The 20,185-nt window shown below is 39.0% G+C and overlaps 2 protein-coding genes across 3 annotated transcripts; one reads left to right on the top strand and one right to left on the bottom strand.

Moving 5' to 3' along the window:
• The first annotated feature begins 3,625 nt into the window (after positions 1-3,625).
• On the top strand, positions 3,626-14,051 carry LOC106180650 (ras-related and estrogen-regulated growth inhibitor-like protein A). 2 transcript variants are annotated; one of them, XM_087008795.1, is made up of 5 exons: positions 3,626-4,042; positions 7,579-7,697; positions 8,485-8,541; positions 11,212-11,288; positions 12,543-14,051. In XM_087008795.1, the coding sequence occupies exons 2-5, from the start codon at positions 7,691-7,693 to the stop codon at positions 12,978-12,980; spliced, it is 579 nt and encodes a 192-aa protein (XP_086864921.1). In that variant the 5' UTR covers positions 3,626-4,042; positions 7,579-7,690; the 3' UTR covers positions 12,981-14,051. The 2 variants fall into 2 exon arrangements, with proteins under 2 accessions (XP_086864921.1, XP_013420139.2); XM_013564685.3 differs by lacking the exon at positions 7,579-7,697 and having other exon boundaries at positions 3,628-4,042.
• Positions 14,052-17,280: 3,229 nt separating this feature from the next.
• On the bottom strand, positions 17,281-19,294 carry LOC106180640 (uncharacterized). Its single transcript, XM_013564671.2, has 2 exons — positions 18,465-19,294; positions 17,281-18,336 (listed from the first exon to the last, which is right to left on the bottom strand). Exons 1-2 carry the CDS (start codon positions 19,080-19,082, stop codon positions 17,854-17,856), a joined length of 1,101 nt encoding a protein of 366 aa, XP_013420125.2. The 5' UTR covers positions 19,083-19,294; the 3' UTR covers positions 17,281-17,853.
• Positions 19,295-20,185: the final 891 nt, after the last annotated feature.

Genomic DNA, 20,185 nt, shown 5'->3' with positions numbered 1-20,185 from the left:
AAAATGCTAGTAGTTTAGATTTGTGAATGGCTTTATGTCATAAAAAAGGGGGAATAAATTGGAAATCAGTTACTAAGCGAACTTAGTGATTTTTTAAATGCATCTCAACAGTTTTCAATGACACTGTGAAATGTTTAGGTGATGCTATTGATTTCTATTACAATTTCGAGATAAGTACTGGAACAAGAGGTTAAGGACCCACATATTAAACGAGTACATTTTCTTCTCGACAAAAAAATTATGAATGTTAGATCATTATAGTCGTTTCAAACCCCGTCCAAAAACAAATACAAAAAGCGTAATGGTCTTCAGATGCAGGAAAAGTTCTTGTTGTGTTATTCAAAATTGAGATATGTTTCTCATTTGATGGCACAGGCGAAAACATATTTTCCCCTGGTGCTAGCAAAGTGAATAAGAAATAAAATACTTTTTCTAACAATATTATGGAGCATCTGGCTAGTACACCTGGTCCATACAATGTGACCAGTACTACTACCTAATGTGGTCAGTAAGATCCAAAACATGACAGGGAAGTTCATAATGTTTGTTTCATAGAAGATTGCAATGGAATTCGACTACATTTGGTTGCCGTGGGCATATGTTACAAGTGCATGCTGCTTGTTAAGGTAATTCGTTACTACTTGTCTGACGGTTCTAGGAGTTAAACCTATTTTGAGTTTGTATAATTAACCATTAAAACCGTTGTCAATTCAACAAAAATGTTAAGCAAGGAAGTTTCCGGAAAGTGGTTCGGTCAGATTTGTTGTGTAAGATGCCATGTGTATGTCGCATGAATCCTATGTCAAACCTCAAACGAACTGAGAGCTAACGTCTATGAAAACAATTTATCAACTACTGTATCTAAAAAATGCAATTTTAAAACAAGCATAGTTTCAATTTGAAACGTTTACATATTTGTTGGCCAGCAGATAGACCAACTGGAAGGCGCACTCGCTAATGGCAAAAGAAAATTAAACATCTATTTACAAATTGTATCGCTAATCAACTTTTTTGAATGCAAAAAATAATAATTGAAATCAACATGGAACAAAGCAGGTAGTTTTAGCTGCTTTACTTCCGATGTTTTCTGCAAACAAGGGCGCAGTGGAATGTGCCGGACATATCACATATGGTTGAAGTGTGCCTGGAGTGAGATCCTAATTAGCTATTCATGTTTGTAGGGCCAATAAATTAACACCTTACAGAAGTACACGTTCAACAACTGACCACTACCGGACAGTGCACCTTCCAGGTGTTATGAACTCAGATCATAACAACGTCAGTCCAGGATGTTTGTTACATACATGTGTTAAAGGGAATGGACTTGTAGAGGGGTAGGAACGTGCCTCGCAAACGCTTTATATTATCAGTTCACATTTCTGAGGGCAAGGTGAATCATTAATTAATACCTTACATAGTTTGATCTGAAAACAAAGGAATGAATAGAATGTATGGTTCGAATATCTCGCTGGTAGAAAACTAAGGTCATTGCTTCTTTTTGTTCTTTTTTAGTTTTACAAGTGATCATCTTTTTTGTTTCATTTTCTGTCACGGTTCTATATCCGTCTCTTTTCTTTTCTTTGATTTCTTTTGTTTCTTCTTCTCAATCTTTTTTCTTTCTGAATTAAACCAAAATTTCCTTGCAGCTTTAGGTGTGATAAAAATCAGGATTGGGATACATCTCTCTCTCTCTCTCTCTCTCTCTCTCTCTCTTTCATTTGTACGTATACATTCTGCCTTTAAGGCAGGTCGTGATCTTACTAGTTTTGCGCTAATCTGGCAACATGGTACTTTGTATTGCTTCCTTTCGTACCAGTTGAACAGAATATAGCTGGTTCGTTTTCTCAATTACTTTGTTAATTTCGCCTAAAATCGGCAGCGGTTAGTCTTTCATGGTCAATGCGAAACACTTTTCTCTTTGCCAGCCACGTTTATTTTTAAACAGAAGTGGGCTATTTCTAGGAATGGTAAAATAAAAGACACTCAAACAGGTAATTCTGCTTGACTTCCAACCCTCTTGCTCCGTAGCTAACCTTAACGCGTTGCACTTGATCCTCAACCAACGAATTTACGATTTATATATATGCAATATTGGCAAAATGCATCACAGGGAATAGGCGATTCTTATGAAAGGTCGCAGTAATATCAACAATAAAATTTTGTGCACGTAAAAGTCAAGTGGTGATTGCTGAGAATTGTGATTAAAAGAGCAATATTGCTGGGGTCATAGACCGATAGAACTTTTTCGAAGACAATTACAGAGGAACGTACGCAAACTTAGGGTTAACTTATTCGTTAAAACTGTCAATGGAAATTGTTATCATTTGCCGCAGTAATGATCGTATAACGCCCGTTATTCCGAGAAACTAGCAATTCAGTTGATGTATAGGGCGCAGGTGTGGAACGTTAGTACCAAACGTACTACCCCACGATTGAAGCGACTTCTGAGAAAATAACAAGTCAGTAAATAAAGGGGATAACCTATTCCCCCAAAAACATTTTTTGTTGTTTATCTGTTTCTTCATTGATCAAAGCTGAAGCCTCCCCACCTTGTTTCTTGTTGTTTATGAATGATCTGGTTTGTACTTGCCGTCCGCCTCTCAATCACTTACCGGGGCACGACGGACAAGATAGTTTGTAGTGATATTTGCCATTCGAGGAGAAGCAAATTTCACCGCAGAAAAGTTCACTACATGAAATTACTGAACGGGGACAAATTTGTTTGTTTGCTATATTTGATATTTACACCTCATATGAGCTTGTGAGAAATGAAAATGTCGGTTTTTTTATCAGTTGCACAGTTTGCCGCCTTTACTCTTTTATTTAAGGGGCATGTCGGATATGTACTGTTTACGTATGTTCTGTTTGTTTGACATTTGAGAAAAAAAAACAATTTGCTCCCAGAAACAAATTCACGTCAAACTTAGAGACGCTTTTAGTACCGTTTACCCGGTAATCGCTGCCCCCCACCCCCCACCTCCACCCCCTACTCGTCTGTTTACAAATTTACTGTACTGGTACACTGCTAGAGACAGGAGGACAGGACGAGCCAACAAGAAAAAAAACACAAAAAAGTAACATGGCAGGTACTCATGACAATTACTTTAACTTCATTCCTAATGTTTTAATATCTAAGAGAATTTCGTGGAGCAACATTTCTATTCACTGGTCTTTTCTATATAGTGAACTCAAGAGAACTTGAATGTTTTGATTTTCTACACCGATTGAGCTTAGGTGAAAGGAATTTCCCACTCGATACTTAGCATTTGACTTCACCACAGGACTAAAAAAACAACAGAACACAGGCCCTGGCGAAGCTTTTCAACCTTTATTGCTATCAATATAATAACAACTCGGGTGGCATAATATTTTTATTAAACGAATTTAACAGTCATATTCAAAAATCATATATAATGTAGAGTAATAAGCGTCTTTTCCCACCTTGAATTTGAAAGAAAACGTACATTCTGAATAAAAGAAATGAGTTGTATTCTTGTGGAATACAAATATCATATATTCATCTCTAAATCAGAGTGGTTTTGACTCCCCTCACCTGTAGACATTAAGGCAGCAACATGATTGGTCGACTGCTATACCTCGTGACCTACGGAGCCGTCTTTCACCGAGTGGGTATTTTATCATACGGTGAGCAAACAGCGTTGATAATGTATGCGCGCTCTCCTGCTGCGATCCGTAGAAGTCTGACAGATTAAAAGATTGCTGAGCAGGGAAGTGGATTCAGAACAATATTTGAAATCGTGCTGTAAGGAGGCTCAGTCGAGTTAAGTAACAGTGTTGCTACACTTTCACTTATTAAGGAGGATTAAACTTGCGGGTCCAAACCTTCTGTTGTGAAGTGCGTTGTCGAAGGACAGAGGCAATAGTAGCGCCTAAACATAAACACTGAAGCAGCGTCCATACAGGACTGTTGTTTATACTACAGAAATGAAAAGTGAAAAACTACCGATGACTACAGAAATGACAGGAGGACAGACCACAGTAAGGGTGGCAGTGTTGGGAAGTCCGAGAGCGGGAAAGTCAGGTGAGCAATAAATAGATCCCTCACACTACGCTGTAGTGAACAACAAAGTTTTCTTCTTTGTAGTGACTGACAGTAATGACGGGGACATTTCAGTCGCACAGCTCAAATATTTAACTTAAGTTAACCAATGTTTTTTATACAGTTTGGTGTAGTTGTTTATACTCCCTGTTACTGTATCATTGCTCGCAACAGTGTGTTGTTTTTTACATTAAACCATGCAAGTTTCAACACGCAGTGCACGGCATATGCAGGGGGTTCCTCCTATGTTATGCATTTCATTTCACAACTTCAACAAACGGCCACTTAACCTTTTGTACTTGCAAGTGACGCAAGGTTACGTGTACCTATTAGATGGATAATTGCACAGTATTTAACGTAATCATTGTGTAGGTCCTCATTGTTGCTTTTGTGGGCCGGTGGTCACTGAAATAGCCACTTGACCAGACTACAATCTACCAAAGACCAAAGATCCAAACACTGAGAAAACACGAGGGGAAACAAAACACAGGATTAGGTGTGAAAAGGACCTCCTTTCACCTGTATGAGTCACGCGGTTTCGCTGGATATCCATTACTTCTAAGCGATTCAGAAGCATCAATTAAGGCATCAATTACCCCCTTATCGTCTGTTCCTTAATTAGCATCTTCTTATTATTGCGGCCAGAGAAGGTGTGAACAGGAAAAGTGTTCGACCTCTTTTTGTTTCGGTCTACTTCTTGCACGCAGCTCGTGATTCATAGATTGAATGCCTAGAGTAAAAACGGGTAAAGGCTTAAAGTTCGACATTTGATATTTAGATTGAACTTGTTTTTATTGTGTCAGCGAATCTGTGTATTGGGCTCTTTGGGAGTTCCTTCATAAATGTGAATTGCGTAGGAAAACTAGACATTGTCCTGGGTTTTAGTGTTTGCTCGTTTTTACCGCTCCTTCAGATGTAAAAAGTATATTATATGCATAATGAAATGTATTAAAATTTGAAAAGGATCAAGAACCTTCTGCACCTGTGCATATAATCTAACGCAGTTTGTTTACAAACATTCTCATGTACGTTAGATGAATTTTAAGGTTTCGACGTTGATGGGGCAACCGAAGAGATATGAAATCATGGCTAATGCTAGAACACAAAGCCCCCGGCACGTTTCAAGTGTTGGTGACAATGTAATCAAGGTGTAAGATTAAATAGATGACGCTCATATTACCGCTCCCCCTGGGTCCCTGATGTATTCGTTAACTTATTAACAAGCTAGTTTAGTTATATGCTTACACGGTTATTTGTTTATATCCTTGAGAGGTGTAATAATTTGTTCAAAAATTATATAACTATACAGATTAGGGCGGCTTTAATATTTGTCCATCAAAGAAAGATAACTTGACGAATTGCTTAATCATGAACTATCCTTAGGTGGATTATAGCAGTAAACAATGAATCAAGTTTTGATATCAGAATGCATTTTATCTGTATCGTAAAGTAACAGTCGTGATAACTAATGATGCTTTTTTTAATAAAAAGATGTGTATATAAGAAATATAACTGGTGGCACACCGCAGTCCAGTGCCTTCATTTATGGGCACCTAGACAGAGATATATTTAAGTGACCCGTATTGACCGCACCATAAATTACATCCCTAGACCAAATAAGAAACAAAACGCTTTAAGTTGACATTTATTAACCCTCAAGTTGAAAAGTGGAACGCGTATCAAAAACAAGTTATACAACTTTGTTTTTGTCTTTGGTCCAAAGGGCCCTTTTATCCGCACTGTCCGTAATGGTCAAATCAAATTGGCCAGACAGGATATTTTTAGAACATTTACCAGTCGAAATGAGATCCATATTTCGCTATAGGACCTCGGAATGTATCTCTGAGCGGTGTAATTGATTTCAAAGCACAGCAGAGGAAATGAAAAATAGAAACGGCATGTGAAGGTCCAACTGCCTCTCCAGTCTCTGCTGACCACATGCCTTCCACCTGCACACAGGTAGAAAGACCAGGCGGAACACCTGTTTGATATGCAGGGAAATGACATACAGGGTTATTAATAGAGGAGCATCGTCTTCCCCCAGATGACATTCGATAATCAAGTAACAGATGAGTCATATGGCTTGAGGAAATAAATTATGTGAAATTAAAATGTGCGACCCCCTTCCCCCTGTTTACCATGCCACCCCTGGCATCTGTAAAACACGAAGCTTCATTCTTAGGATGCTAAAATAAAAACAGGTCATTGTTAGGGTGATCATCTTTAGCTTAATTTTCGGGTCACCGAGTAGACATAAGAGCGACGACTTTTTTTGTTGTTGTTGGAACAACAAACACTGCGTTTGTTTTCAACAACGTAGATATTTGGAAATACTGGAATCGGCGCCAGTGAATGCCCTGTCATATTTGCCATTCCAACGCCGTGCATGCTTCCAAGGCGGACAAGCCGTCATGGCTGGTCGTCTGCACTCTAATCAAATATGATCACAAGAAACATAGATAAATCTTATCATTAAATAGTGTGGTTAACCAGTAATTTAGGTAATCAGAGAACATTTATTGTCATGAGAGGAAATGTCTGCAATTTGTCTTTTGGTATCAAAATTACCAGTTACTGGGTTTATTGTGTCTATCTTTGTAGTGTTACGGACCGTATTACATTAGTATGAATGAAGTCTACCACAAATTAGCCCTCTTAACTTTGCATTATTGACGAAATAGCAGCTTTTGCTTCGGATGAAATAACTTATATCTAAAAACAATCCTTGTTGCTTGTGGAATATCTTGACAAAAAAAATCTCCCAAGTAACAGCTGTACTTGAACTAACAAGGTTCATCAGCTGATGGAGCGTCTAAGGAAAAAAGTAAGTCAAAAAGAAAAGGGCATTTTTGGCAGGACGACCGCTGTGAGCACTCGAAGACTGACTGACAGCTTTGACAACATTCATAACATTTAACCTGCATCTTAACTGCTAGTGCTTTTTCCATTCCTCAGTGCGTTTTTATAGTAAATGAGCTTGGAGACGGGTTAAAAACCGCAACACCTGTCTGGACTGGACTTTATTACGGCAATTATAGTTTATACAATATTGTACGTCACCGTGTTCAAAAGTCAGATTTTGATTTCCCATTTTTCTTTTACAACAGTTGTATAATATTGTTGATCGCACAAATCGCATTTTCGAACTGCATTCAAGGAGAGGCTAAACAGCATTTATTGCTAAAGACGAACAAACAAAAAGTCTTTGAACCGCATTAACAAATCGTGAGCATGGGTCCTGATCGCTGATCATTGTGCAATTTCAATACCTTCTAGATGTCTTTGTTCTGCAAAATCATAACTACAGAGATCTCCACGTACATGGAGAAAAAGGATTATTAACTTCAAGGCCCCTGTGGCCATGGGCGTCATGAAAAAGACTTTGAACTGCTTCGTTAGATCCCTGGTTGCACGAACAGGGATCGTTTAGCTGACGCCAGCACTAAACACCAGCTACATCTTTATACTAGTCACACATTTTCGCCGTTTTCCTGTCGTCTATTTTGGTGTTTTTCTAGGTTAACAAGATGATGAAGTGGATACCCCCAAAATGTAGCTGAAAATAATTACAACCAATTATCATTCGAGGCATTTTAAAGTAAACACAATGGGTGCTGCTGATGAATCTTTATGCACATTGAGCTATTTGGATTGTTTTTCTATACATGTATTTAGGGATACTCCCATTCACAAAAGATGTAGATAGGCCTATGTACAGAAATGAACCAGAAGGGGATTGTAGGGTCTCGAACAAGATAACACTGAATGTTTAATTCTTGACCTAAAGCACAGCAAATTAAAAGAGTTTTAGTCGATGGTAACAAACTTAGGACTGAGAAACGTCTTGTCATTAAAATTTTGCATTGAGCAGACGACAGTTAGTGTTGTTGTCAGACGTCAATCACGGCACGTGGCGTGCACGTACATAGTAAACAAACGGAAACGTCGTATTCGTTTTATCAAAGTCACGGAATCTGGTACAAAGTAATTAATTCCAAACGTGAAAAACAACAAAGACAATGAATTCATTGACATCTTCCATCGTGGGGGACTTCGACGCCGTAATTGTAAAATATTTCCGGAAAGAGCTGTCAGGGGTAAAAAGCATTAATAAGCAATTAATCGTCTACCCTTCCCATCTGTCCTTGGTATCGTGACAGGTTATCTGTGCCATTTCAATCCACCTACCCCCTCCCTTTATGTCGGCCACACCATCACCGATAATTTGTCAATTTTCCTCATTCAGTGAAAATATGTTATCGTGCAAGCGCGGGTTCGAGTGTTTTGACTGATGTACCATTGAAGGCTCCCTGTAGTGATACAGATAGCTTTCATAACTTATCATTGTAAATATTTGTGTTTTGCGATATTTAAGACTCTGACAGATCAACCATTATATGCTTTTTTTTTCTTTTTCATTGTAGCTGTCACCGTGCGTTTTTTGACAAAGAGGTTTATAGGAGAATACAACTCAAGCGAAGGTAAGACTATAGATTACAAAACTCTCCAGCTGCGATGCTTATCGTTGTATTGATATGTCTTAAGACTTTAATAACATTAATCCCAAAGTCTAATAAAGCTGGTGTCACGTCTGTTGCTTTGAGTGGTTTGCAGACCCAATACAGGCCTTCCGTGCCATGCAGCACAGGGATTCATGTGCCGTGAAAAAACACTTGTGTGGAAAATCTCCCGTTCTCGAGGGCCTTGTATGAGAGTTGAAATTAACCCTGGGGTGTTTTGATAAGAATGTTGGAACCGGTGGACAGTCGCATGGAGATATTTGACCGTTGGGCCCTCCCCGTTTACTCTGACCGACCGTGATATTGTGAGATACCAAGGGCCTGCAAGTGGTCTTCTGCGTGGGCACGGGTCAATTATTACCCCTTGCAGAGGATGGCTTGTGGACCTTATAACTATCTGCGATAACCTAATAAAATTTGTGTATATAGTTGGATCACAGGATTATAAGTTGATGATGTGAACTAACTGATATAATTCCCTGGTAAAGTTAACCGGCAGATTGCCAAGGGCACAAGGGGTCGGCCCTTTGGTGCACCTTCCCAATCAACAAAACAAAAAGTACGAAATAGCATCTTTGTTAATTGCGCAACGTGAATAACTGCAACACCCGAAGGCTGATTGTGCTGATAGGAACGTAGTTATATAGCAATGGTGGTATTTAACTTTGAGTATTTGTAGTATTTACAGTTACGTGAAAAAGCATCGCCGCGCATTGAACAGTTTACAACACCCCTTGCAGCCAAATGTAAAACAATGCCGTCTGCCCTTTTCGTATCTTCGTTAAAAGACGTCACACAACTTACAACAAAAACCTCCAACCATCCACACAGCAGGGTCTTTAGAAACGTTTTATTGTAGTCAAGTTAGAAGTGCGTAACACAACAAATCAGAAGTCAGTAAGCGTTTGTAGACTATCCAGGGACTGGCGACACGGCCAGATAGCTGCGCGTCTGGGTTATAAAAAGTGCCAAAGCTTCATTTAACATTTTGTATGTTTTATTTTGTTTGTGGTGAAACACACAGTGATATGTCCTCAAGATGTAGATGGATATTATGCGTGTGAATGGAGTGTCTTGTTACTCTTTGTGTTCGATTGAATTAAATGACGTGTAAATTTATGGACGGAGTGAGGCAGGGGGTGATAAATACTTGTCTGTTTGCAGAAAAATTTGATATTGTTTCCATTAAAATTCTTTAATATGATATCATTTGATCCGAACATAAAAAGAATTGAAGAAGACGACCTCGTCGTAACTAAAACAGGCGATCACCGTCACTTCCAATAAAAGTGGGGTCCTTTCACCTGACAACGAGACAACCTTGAAAAAAAGGGCCTCTTTTTAGAAGCATAACAACAACTCTTCTTCAATTATCGTTCGCTTAAATTTATTGTGTAAAAGATACGTCCTAGATTATGCGCGTTAATGTTAGACTCATAAAAGCTTAAAGCTCCATTTCCACTTTTATTAAAAGCCTCTCTCCACCGTTAAGGCCCTTTGATCGTGTGTTTTTGTCCGAAAGAAACCTTGTCTGACCCGGCCCCCTGCAACTGCCTGGTAATGGATCCGAGTTATGTAGAAACCACACGAATAACAAGTTACGAGAGTTTTTTTTCTTTTTCGTTACAAAGAAGTGGACTATCATTACATAATTCGTCTTGACACAAGACCTCATTTAAACCCAATACCAAATTACTTAAATGGGTAAATATTATTTGATGGAGAGAGCGAATATTGTGTCATGATTTGCCGAGATGTTTTTTCTTGTTTTGTAATAAATCGTATACCTAATTTTATGACTAATGTTGGCTTCCTACACTACATTAATCAAAAACCAATTTTAAAGAGGAAATATAACCTTAAAGTACAAGTATCGGACCTTTTAAACACTTTGAACTAATGATCAGTGCAGTTAAGAGTCATTTTAAATTTAATAGGTTATTTTTTATATACTGATTATCCAATATTCCTTAAGAATGAAACACTGGTACAGGCCAACGTAACGCGTCCTTGGTGCGGATTCTCTTAAATGTTTAAGTGTAATGTAAGTTAAATATTCTGGCATACCCAGTTAAAGGCGTCTGTGCACAATAAGGGTAAGGGCAAATGGGAACAACGTGCCTTTATATGTAATAGATATTTCTTGCATTTTTTTATTGGAAACCAGTTTTAACCTTTTTTTCTCGCTCTGTTTTTCCATTACGGGTGAGATGATAGTGCATAAGTATTAGGGCCCGGTCATCAGTATAACATCTTTTTATGTAATCTTCCATCGTGAGAGCTGAACAAACAAACACCGTCGCTTCCAGGCCGCAAATTATTAATGTTATTTGAATAGAGGAAATTAATCAAAATCTTCACATATTTTTATCAGTCTTTCGTGCTACAACACTTGAGCGATTGTCAATATGTTTGTCTTACTGAAAATATGTGTGCAGTTTTAAGCAAAAAAAGAGAGATTAATAAGTCTGAGTCTCCATTCAATACAAGCCCCATTATTGTACGATTGTTGAGCTTTGATAAAAACGAAAAGCTGTCAATTTATCTTAATTATTGTTAAGTTTGTTCATCTTGATTGTTTAAAATTGCCAAAATGCCTGTACTGTAGTGTTTCTCATTGTTATATTCCAGATATGGTCTACAGACACAATACGAAGATTGACGAAAATCAGGTCGATATCGAGGTGATGGACTGCTCGTGTCCCGAGGTGAGTACCGCACGAGGCCAAACGATGGTTATTTACAGTTATTTCCCAATGCCGTAATTAGATAAGCGCTCCCTCACTGCTATCCCTTCCTGGTACTAATTGATTTCATTCGTCTTGGCACGTGACGGACTGTTTTTTAATGGCCCACCACCACCACCTCCACACAAAACTGATTTCCTTTAACAATATACACATCCTAGCATTTGAAAACTTCCTCGTATCTGCATTGAGGAATTGGCAACTTTTTGAATTCAATTATTTTATTTGGAAGTTGAGGAAGAAAGACACAATGGGTATTGCACATGCCTTTGGTACTGAAAAACGTGATGATGAATGTGAATCTGGACAGTTGGAGAGCCGGGGGTCGTCCTCTGCGCGGTAGTCACATACTTTCTACATGCTAATGGCGGTCACCTGGTAGACAGGTGTAATATAGCGTCTTTCTCATTCGCCTTTCTATTGTCTCTTTGTTTGGAATGAATGATGGGGCAGTTCACTTTATCAAACTGAATGCCTACCTGGTATTTTGATACCCCCTGCCAGCAAGATATTTTATTACCTTGTCCCATGTTTAAATTTTAAGTGTTTGTTGATTTAGCTTCCCAGGTTTAAAAAAATAGCAGGTAGAGTAATTTTGTTTAAATTATGTTTTGTATTGCCTTGGAGTATAATTTAAAACTTGGGTGTAAGCATTCATTTTTGACTGGGTTTAAAAGCATTGGGGGAATTTTAACATCATAACAAGGGTTAGCCGTAAGGTGAATAGCATCGTCTGCTCTGCATGTTATGGTGCAGCATTGCAGAAAAGAAATTCAAGAATTGCAAAACGGGAAAATAGTTACAGGCCATTTAAAGACATGGGTTCACTCTTCCTGGGTCTTCGGTTGTCCCTAAGCAAAGGTGGTTTTATGATCATCTGCTCGAGTAGTTTGTTGTCCTTCAGATTATCGTCTGGTACGGCAATGTGTCACCAGTGAAAAGATCGCCCCTAAGAGTAGCGTGTCGCCATTCTGGCGTTCGTCTGCTAAAGCAGTTAGGTACCAGCTGTATGGAGTGATTAAACTTTGTGGGAGAGCGCTTGTTATTCTGTCATATCTCATAGTTTGCAAACATGACTGATAATCTAACGCTTTAAACTTTATGAGATACGTTTCAGAACACGAAACATGCGAACACACTATGTAAATGTAATGTAGAGCATGTCAAAATGTCATTTAGAAAATGAAAATAAACAACAACTTTTTTCCTTTGCAGAACCAGAGTCTGCCAATTCCAGAAACATTAGCAGTGTGGGCGGATGCGTTTGTCGTGGTGTACAGCATATGCGACAGAAGTAGCTTCCAAGAAGCGAAAAGACTTATTTGCACAGTACAAAAACTGAAATCGCCCTCCTACGTTCCCGTCATGTTGATTGCAAACAAAACAGACTTAGACCACAGACGGGAGGTGGAGGTGGAAGAAGGACAGGAACTCTCTTTGGAATACGGCTGCCGTTTCCACGAAGTGTCGGCAGCGGACTGTTACGTAAGCGTGCACATTGCATTCACAGGACTGATGAAAGAAATCGTAACAATGGTGCAAAACCAAAAACTCAACTCACTGAAAAGGAGGAAAAGTTCACTGTACAGTGTTTCGAAAGCAATCCAGTCAATGTTTGGGAAGAACCTCGTGAAACGGAAACCGTCGATATAAGTCTGTTCCTCACAACCGGTTCATTTCCATTCAACGTTGCTCAATGTATGTGATACACTGTTGTCCAAGGGACACCAGTCTCTGCAGAGAGGGCACTCTCGCGTTGCTACAAACTCAGAGCCCTTGAAATAGTTAAACCTTCTAAGAGACGGGGTGTCAAGAGTGATTACTGAACACAAAGAGTTCCCTACGCAAGTCGAGCAGTGCTTCAGAACTAGAGACTAATCTTGGCAGAAAACATGTGTTGTTAGACGTTAGAAAAAAATCAGCTGATTCGCTCACTTTTCAATCATATGTTTATGTTGTAAGTAGCCCCCGCTTGCAGTGAGTAAGCGCTTGGTGATGTATTTGCCATCTGAATCACTCTGTGAACCTGGTTAATTATCCAAAATTGCACCTACTTATGGAAGAATGATTAGGGCTGAGCTTATTTATCATTTTCTTCTGATCTCAAAGCTGTCATAGTTAAGTACATCTGCAGAGCGGTGTGTATACCTCTGACGTTGAGAGATAAACCAATTTTGCTATCTCTATGTGCGTGTCATTGTGACCACTAGGTGGCACCACTGTACAGTGCACGAGCACTTTATCTCTGAGTACATGTCACAGTTGCTGGTTACGAAATTTTATCTTGTCACTTAATATTTCATGAACATGGCAGGCGAAAATGACAGGTGGCTATTCTCGACAGGTGAACCTTGTTCACGGTACTTTATGACTGGTGTCCAATATAGGTAACTTTAAACTTTGGTGAAACAAATTATTTATATTTTTGCTGTAAAGTTGAATTATGTAAAATTATAACGTGACACATATATCATTCGTCTCAATTATCGTAATCCACATCATAACCATTGTCATCTAAATGAACGTCATATCACAGATGGACGATATCAAGGTGCTTGTGTAAGATATGTTGACACATGCAAATGACACATTTGCATAATAAGGTTCCTCATTTTCATCTACCTCACAGTTATCACAGACCACTCCATTTGTCACTCATCTTAATATGTTCGTAAAGGCTAAGAAATGTTCATATTAAACCAATAAATGAATGTGAAAATTGTATCACTGCATTTGTGTTTCTTGGTACTGGAATACAAGATTTGTCTCTTCTCCCCCTCCCCCCTCTCTTTCTCTCTCTCTCTCTCTCCCTCTCTCTTATACATTTTATTAATCGTATGACGACATTTTATGGCAAATAATTTCATAAAATTTTAGGCGCTGGCAGTTAGAATTTATCCAAGAACGATGCCAAGAAATACTTATCATTCTGTCTATGGCATGTTAGCAGGTAACTTGAACTTAATCTTGTTTTGAACCATGGCATTTCACCGGTATTTTAAATCCGAACTCCTCTTAATTTCGTTTTCTGAGAAATTCCTCTCTGAAGAATTTGTTTTTATTCTAAGAAAAATTTGTACTGCCTTGTGAGCGGTTTCTTGTGTTTTATCCAAATTCGATTTGCTTCCTTTTCCTTAGTTTGTCATATTTTCAGCTAATCACGCGCCATGGATTTGTATACAAAGTTTTTGAAGATGAAAATTCCGAATATTACAAGCATACTTAACTAAACAGTAGTCATCTGGAAAAGATCGGGCGTAGAATCGGACGGATGTTTGTGAAAAAACACGTAAAGTACAAATTAGAGTAAGTGTAATAACCGTGTGTACATCGTCCAAAACTACATTTGTAACAGAAATGTGTGTGTGTGCGTGCGTGCGTGTGGGTGTTTGTATGAGTGTGTGCATGAAAGAGAGAGAGATTATGACTTTATATATGGAACTTGTACATGTGTGTGTGTTTGTGATTCACTGGCGGTTAAATATCAGTGAATTTGACATTTGACATTTCTTGATTTATAGCTTAGAAAGAAATTAAAAAGAAGAAAATAAGAAGATTGCACGGACGTTGAATAACATGTTTATCAGCAAGGCGAAAGGATATCAATATCACAGCAGGCTAAGGCTGCAAAAATAACCTCAACAACGGTGAAATGTGCTTGTTTGTTTTTATTCAGTTTGACCTACAGTGCAACATGGTCCCGTTATTAGCTCGAGTTCAACGTTCCCGTCTGAATACCTATTTTGATTCGCAATAACTAGTTTATTAAAATCTTATATGACGACGATTTCAGCCATAAATTATAGTTTTTGTCTAGATAGGGAAGAAGAGGGCACCACATTTGGATCATACCTTAAATATTTGGCACAGCAATAAGGTTTATTTTATGGAGAAAAGAACTATGTTTTTCTTTTACGTAATGTAACACCGGTATTGCCACTCTTCTCTCCTGTGCGTTCTGACTTTTAAGGAACAGATGGAATCTTCAGAACACTGTGCGTCCGTAGAAAACTTGTACTATAAAAACAAATAACTGATTCTGTGATAAGAGAGAATGCAGATTCTAGTGTAGCAATTTAATGTCATTTTCACCCATTTTAAAGGCACATGCAACTTGGAGTACTATCGAAAAGAAAAAACAGAAGAGGAAATATGGATCAACTAACCCTGAGAGATTGATGGATATCCTTCAATATGAAAAGACGGACTAGTGAGCACCAGTCTCTAGGTGTTTTTATTATTATGATTCAGAAAAATTAATCACAAATACATAAATCTTTGGAATGTTCAGCCCCAACAACCACCAACTTCGTAACTAGGAACACCTGTATTTGCGTTATAATCTACAAAAATAAAAAGCATAAATTGTTTACATGGGTGTTACGGGCTGCTCAAGGCGTCCCCGTCGTCAACACCGGAGAGATAACATTCAGAACAAAGAAAGGCGTTATTTTTTCCCAACTCAAAACAAGAACAGAGAATCTTTACGAAAACAGCAGCGCGTTGCAATTACTTAGTTGAAATGTTTTTGGCACATGCCATAGCCTTGTGCGCGTGTTTTTAGCTCTTAATGTATAGTGTGTACAGAGTCAAATATTCAAGACAAGACCTTGTCAGGAGCACACAATGATGACAAAGTTGCATTGACCACCAATCAAATCCGTCAATGTAATTCAAAATGTATTTTGATTTATAAAAATATACTCAATCCCACTATGATTCAAGATCAAATAACCCTTTATATTGAAATATTGCTTGTACCCTTTTAAAACATAATAGGAAGGTTGTTGCTGCGACATGATTAAAACCCCCGCCAAACCCATATTTAATGGGAGGAATCGGAAAGAACCAGCGGGAATGAAGACATTTCAAAATTCATACAACATTTCAGGGGAGGGGGGATTAGAAAATGAATTTAATTCTTATACCCTAGTCACATTAGAGGCAGACTGAGCTAGAATGTAGTCGGAATGAAAATTCTTTGTATATTCCTCGATATTTGAATTGCGTTATAAAAATTCTGAGTGCATTCCAAATATATGGGCCCATTCTTTTGTCCGGTCGGGATGTTTTGCTGATACTCAAAACTTTCGCAGTGCATTCCAAGTGGAGAAATATCGAATGACATTTTAAGTGCATTCTAACTGTAATATTCTTACGGCATTCTAACAGCATTCGAAACATTCTGATCGCATTCGAGGGAGAACCGAAATGTCAAGACACTTCGAATTCATATCTTGCCAGAATGTTCCGCATCATCCTCAAATGAGCCGGAATACAACTCGAATGCATCTCGATTGCTGGCGAAATACTATTTCGGCCACCAATCGAACTACACTCGTACGGAATTCGAAGTGTATTCTAAATATTCCGACTGACAGCATTATCGATATTCCTAGTGTTCCAGCAACATATATACGAGCTGCATTAGAGAGATAATACACACAATATGTGCACGAATCGATTCGAAGCGCATTCTGAGTATTTAAACGGTATTCTTGCAAGAATTTAGGTCAATTTGATATTTCTTCCCGAATGTGGTGGGAATTTCGAAAATTCTTCATTCCGGCTCATTCTGCTGATTCCGAATAAGTGTGACGTGGGCTTTACAGATTTCTAAAAATGCCGCTGAAGTATTAGGAATGCGCTTCGAGCTCGCCTGATTTATTCTTGCGCATTTCAGGTTAATATGAGCTTTCAAATGCAGCTCGTATGTAGTTGGAAAGAGCGGGCATAATGTGAATGCAGTTAGAATGCAGACAGAATATTGAGAAAACACTTCGAATGCCTTTCGAGTGTGGTTTGATTGCTGGCAAAGTACGTCAGAAGTCTGGCCTGAAAATGTTTCGAATGCTGTTCGAATTCATAATGGTTGTAATTTATAGTAGGCCTATGCACACTGGAATCCTTTCAATGTACTCCGACTGTACTAAGAATGTGACACGATTGTCCCTTGTAAATTTTAATTATTTATTCCATGGCATTTTCATAAAAATATTACAAATAAAACAAAAATGCTGTTCATCGAAAGAGTAAATATAAAGATAAGATGCATACAAAATACAATATTACAAGGATAACAACTATTCATTTTGGCCAAAAAAATGAATTTTCCTGTGGTAAACGACAATTTTTCAATACTTACCAATGGTCAATGAATCCATTTCTACATTCAAAGTTAGTCCCTGGTTTTTTTCTAAGAAAGTTTTTTTAAATAATCTCTTAAGAGATTTTTACAGAGTATAGTCATCTATGGAGGTCACGTGGTCCGATGGCAAGCACAGAATTTCAGAATAATTGATTTAACTGCCGTTTTTGTGGTAAAATAGAATATATTATATTTCTTTAAGTTGTTTACAAAGTATTTATTGTAAAATATGGATATCACACGAACAGTTGTTATCCCTTTAAGAATTCATTGAAATGTTCGGATATAAAAAGAAAAAGAAATATAAAAAAGTCAAAACCACATCTCGCCCCATGTCACAATACCAGACAAATGTAACTACTACTGACTCCCTGTACCCTATTCTGACATCTCATTCTGCTTAATAGGTGTGGGAGAATACATGCACACAATTGGACGAGAAGTGTCATCATCTTGATACAGTTGTTGAGTCTGCATAGGGGTCTGCTGGTGGAGCTCTAACTGGTACTTCTGCAGTAGGCTATTCACTTCACTTTGGAACCTCAGCCACATGGTGGGAGGGAATGTGTAGGTGACCTCCTTCATGAAATCAGCAAAGATGTCCTTCTGTCGATGCATTGGTGACTTCTCAACCCTGGAGAGCTTGTTCTGCTCGTTCAGAATCTGTCTTTGCATTTCAGCAATATTTCCCCTAGTAGCCTCAATGTGATTAGAAGCCCCGGGCATGGATACCAAGGGAGTGTATGCATCAAGCTGAGCGGCTGCAAGGGGATGATGATCAGTGCCAACAGACTCAAATTCACACTGGGGAACTCGTGGTGCTTCAGCCTGAGCTGCCCGGGCGCGGACCTTAGCCTTCATCTGGTGAAGAATAGTAATAAGAAATAGTCATAAATAATGTGAAAGCACGTGAACAATTGTCGCAATTTCGCCAAAAGCATGAAAATGAGAACATGAAAATAATGAAATGAAATATTATTTACACTTACAGACATCCTCTTTTTGACCTGGACTATGAGATGGGGCCTGAGAAATTCAAAGTGGCGTAAGATCCAGCAGTCTCTTGCAGTCAGTTCATTGCTGCCCGAACCTGGGAAAACCTGCTTCAACTTGCCAAACCTTGATCTCATGTTCACGTACCACTTCTTCAGCTGGTCACTGGTCTTGTCCATCTCCCTGGCCTTCTGCTCCCACAGCGCGTCCTTTAAGCCTTTCTTGATGTAATTAGGGTGCTTCTTGTTGAGGAGGCAATCTTGCTCGGGGGCCTGGAGCCAGTCAACCATCTCCTGCTCCTGCCGCTCGGTGAAGTCAGCCGTCACCATCTCCCTCCTTCGCTTCTTGTGGGATTGAGTAGCCTCACTGGGAGGACGCTCATTATCACTGTCAGAGGATGATTGTGCAGCTTGCAGATGGATCGCGGCCATTGTGCACATCTGGGAAGCTATTGATTCAGCTTCAGACACTGAAGGTCCTGGGGCCCCATCAACAATAGAAGCTGGCTCTTCAGGGGCTAATTGGGCTGCAGCACCTCTTCCCCATCCAATGTCACTGCATGTTGAGGAGTTTTCGATCTTCACCCTGGCCTTCACCTTCTTCCTTGGCAGCATAACGTGCTGTTAGGAGACCATGCAATTCCTCAATTCTGACTGACGTTCCAGCGGCAGCTGACCGCATTTATATTCAATTCGCTAGTGTTCTGACTCATTCGAGGGCCTCCCGGGACGCTGAGACTGCATTCGACCCAGATTCGAGCCACAATCAAAATATTCCGACGGCATATTTGATGTGCATTCCAGCTGCATTACTTAGCTGTGGATCAATATGTATGTAAGTAATAGGAATGCAGCCATAGTGCAGTACGGATACATTTCGAATGCCATTCTCTCTACTTGGAATTCACCTCAAAACATTTGACCATGAACAAAATATCTGGGCCGACCACAAAAAACGGGACCGAATATTTGAAAGGCACTGATAATTTTAGAGTGCGATAAGAATATTGAGGAATATACAAAGATTTTTTTCAGTTAATGTTCAGTGTCAACATCACTTTGAGGGGGGGGGGGGGGGGGGGGGGGGCTCAAGTGGTGGTGGTGGTGGTGGGTTATCGCTCTTAAAATCTGAATTAGGAAAGATAAGTAGCTTTGTAAGGGATTTAGAAATAGGGGGTGACATGGCATATTTTTAAACGTGTTCAAGTTTTACCTTCAAAAACTATCAGAAATCGAGATCGTGGGTTTAAGACGGCGAAAGATGACAAACCCATTTTGATCTTGATACGTGTTTTAACAACTAATGCCTCGTTAGGGTGAGTTCAGTTTAGTTGGCTAGACCAATCTCTGATTATCTGACTGGAAACAGGCCTGAGACTATAGGATAGAGGTACAGGGTAGGACTTGGGGGGGGGGGGGGGGGGCTTCTAACGCGCCACTATGGAGACATCTGGCGCTGGTATAGAAACTCGGGATTTTTATTGACATATAATGATAGTTTTTCTGTCATTTTTTAAAAAAAACACACAGAAGGCAGTAAGAAACCCATAGTCTTTTTGAAAAGAAAGTAAATAAAAAAGGTAATCCGTAAAATGTTACGGGTCACAGGGCAAAACAAGCAAACATTTTAGTTAAGATCCAAAGCTGTCAGGTATGCCCCTATATTCCCATGCTGCGCCAAAGTTTCATTAACCTAAAAGCACGGAAAGGTAAACAGT

The sequence above is a fragment of the Lingula anatina genome, chromosome 1 (assembly GCF_051362555.1).
Source record: "Lingula anatina isolate TDL-2025a chromosome 1, LinAna3.0, whole genome shotgun sequence".
Taxonomy (NCBI): domain Eukaryota; kingdom Metazoa; phylum Brachiopoda; class Lingulata; order Lingulida; family Lingulidae; genus Lingula; species Lingula anatina.
This window is presented reverse-complemented; position numbering and strand designations above follow the sequence as displayed.

Excerpts from the sequence above, each read along its gene's own strand:
- LOC106180650 (XM_013564685.3), top strand. The coding sequence starts at position 3,946 with ATGAAAAGTGAAAAACTACCGATGACTACAGAAATGACAGGAGGACAG. Across the intron at positions 8,542-11,211 it reads AGAATACAACTCAAGCGAAG|ATATGGTCTACAGACACAAT; the intron begins GTAAGACTATAG and ends GTTATATTCCAG. Across the intron at positions 11,289-12,542 it reads TGGACTGCTCGTGTCCCGAG|AACCAGAGTCTGCCAATTCC; the intron begins GTGAGTACCGCA and ends TTTCCTTTGCAG.
- LOC106180640 (XM_013564671.2), bottom strand. The coding sequence starts at position 19,082 with ATGCTGCCAAGGAAGAAGGTGAAGGCCAGGGTGAAGATCGAAAACTCC. Across the intron at positions 18,337-18,464 it reads AGGTCAAAAAGAGGATGTCT|ATGAAGGCTAAGGTCCGCGC; the intron begins GTAAGTGTAAAT and ends ATTCTTCACCAG.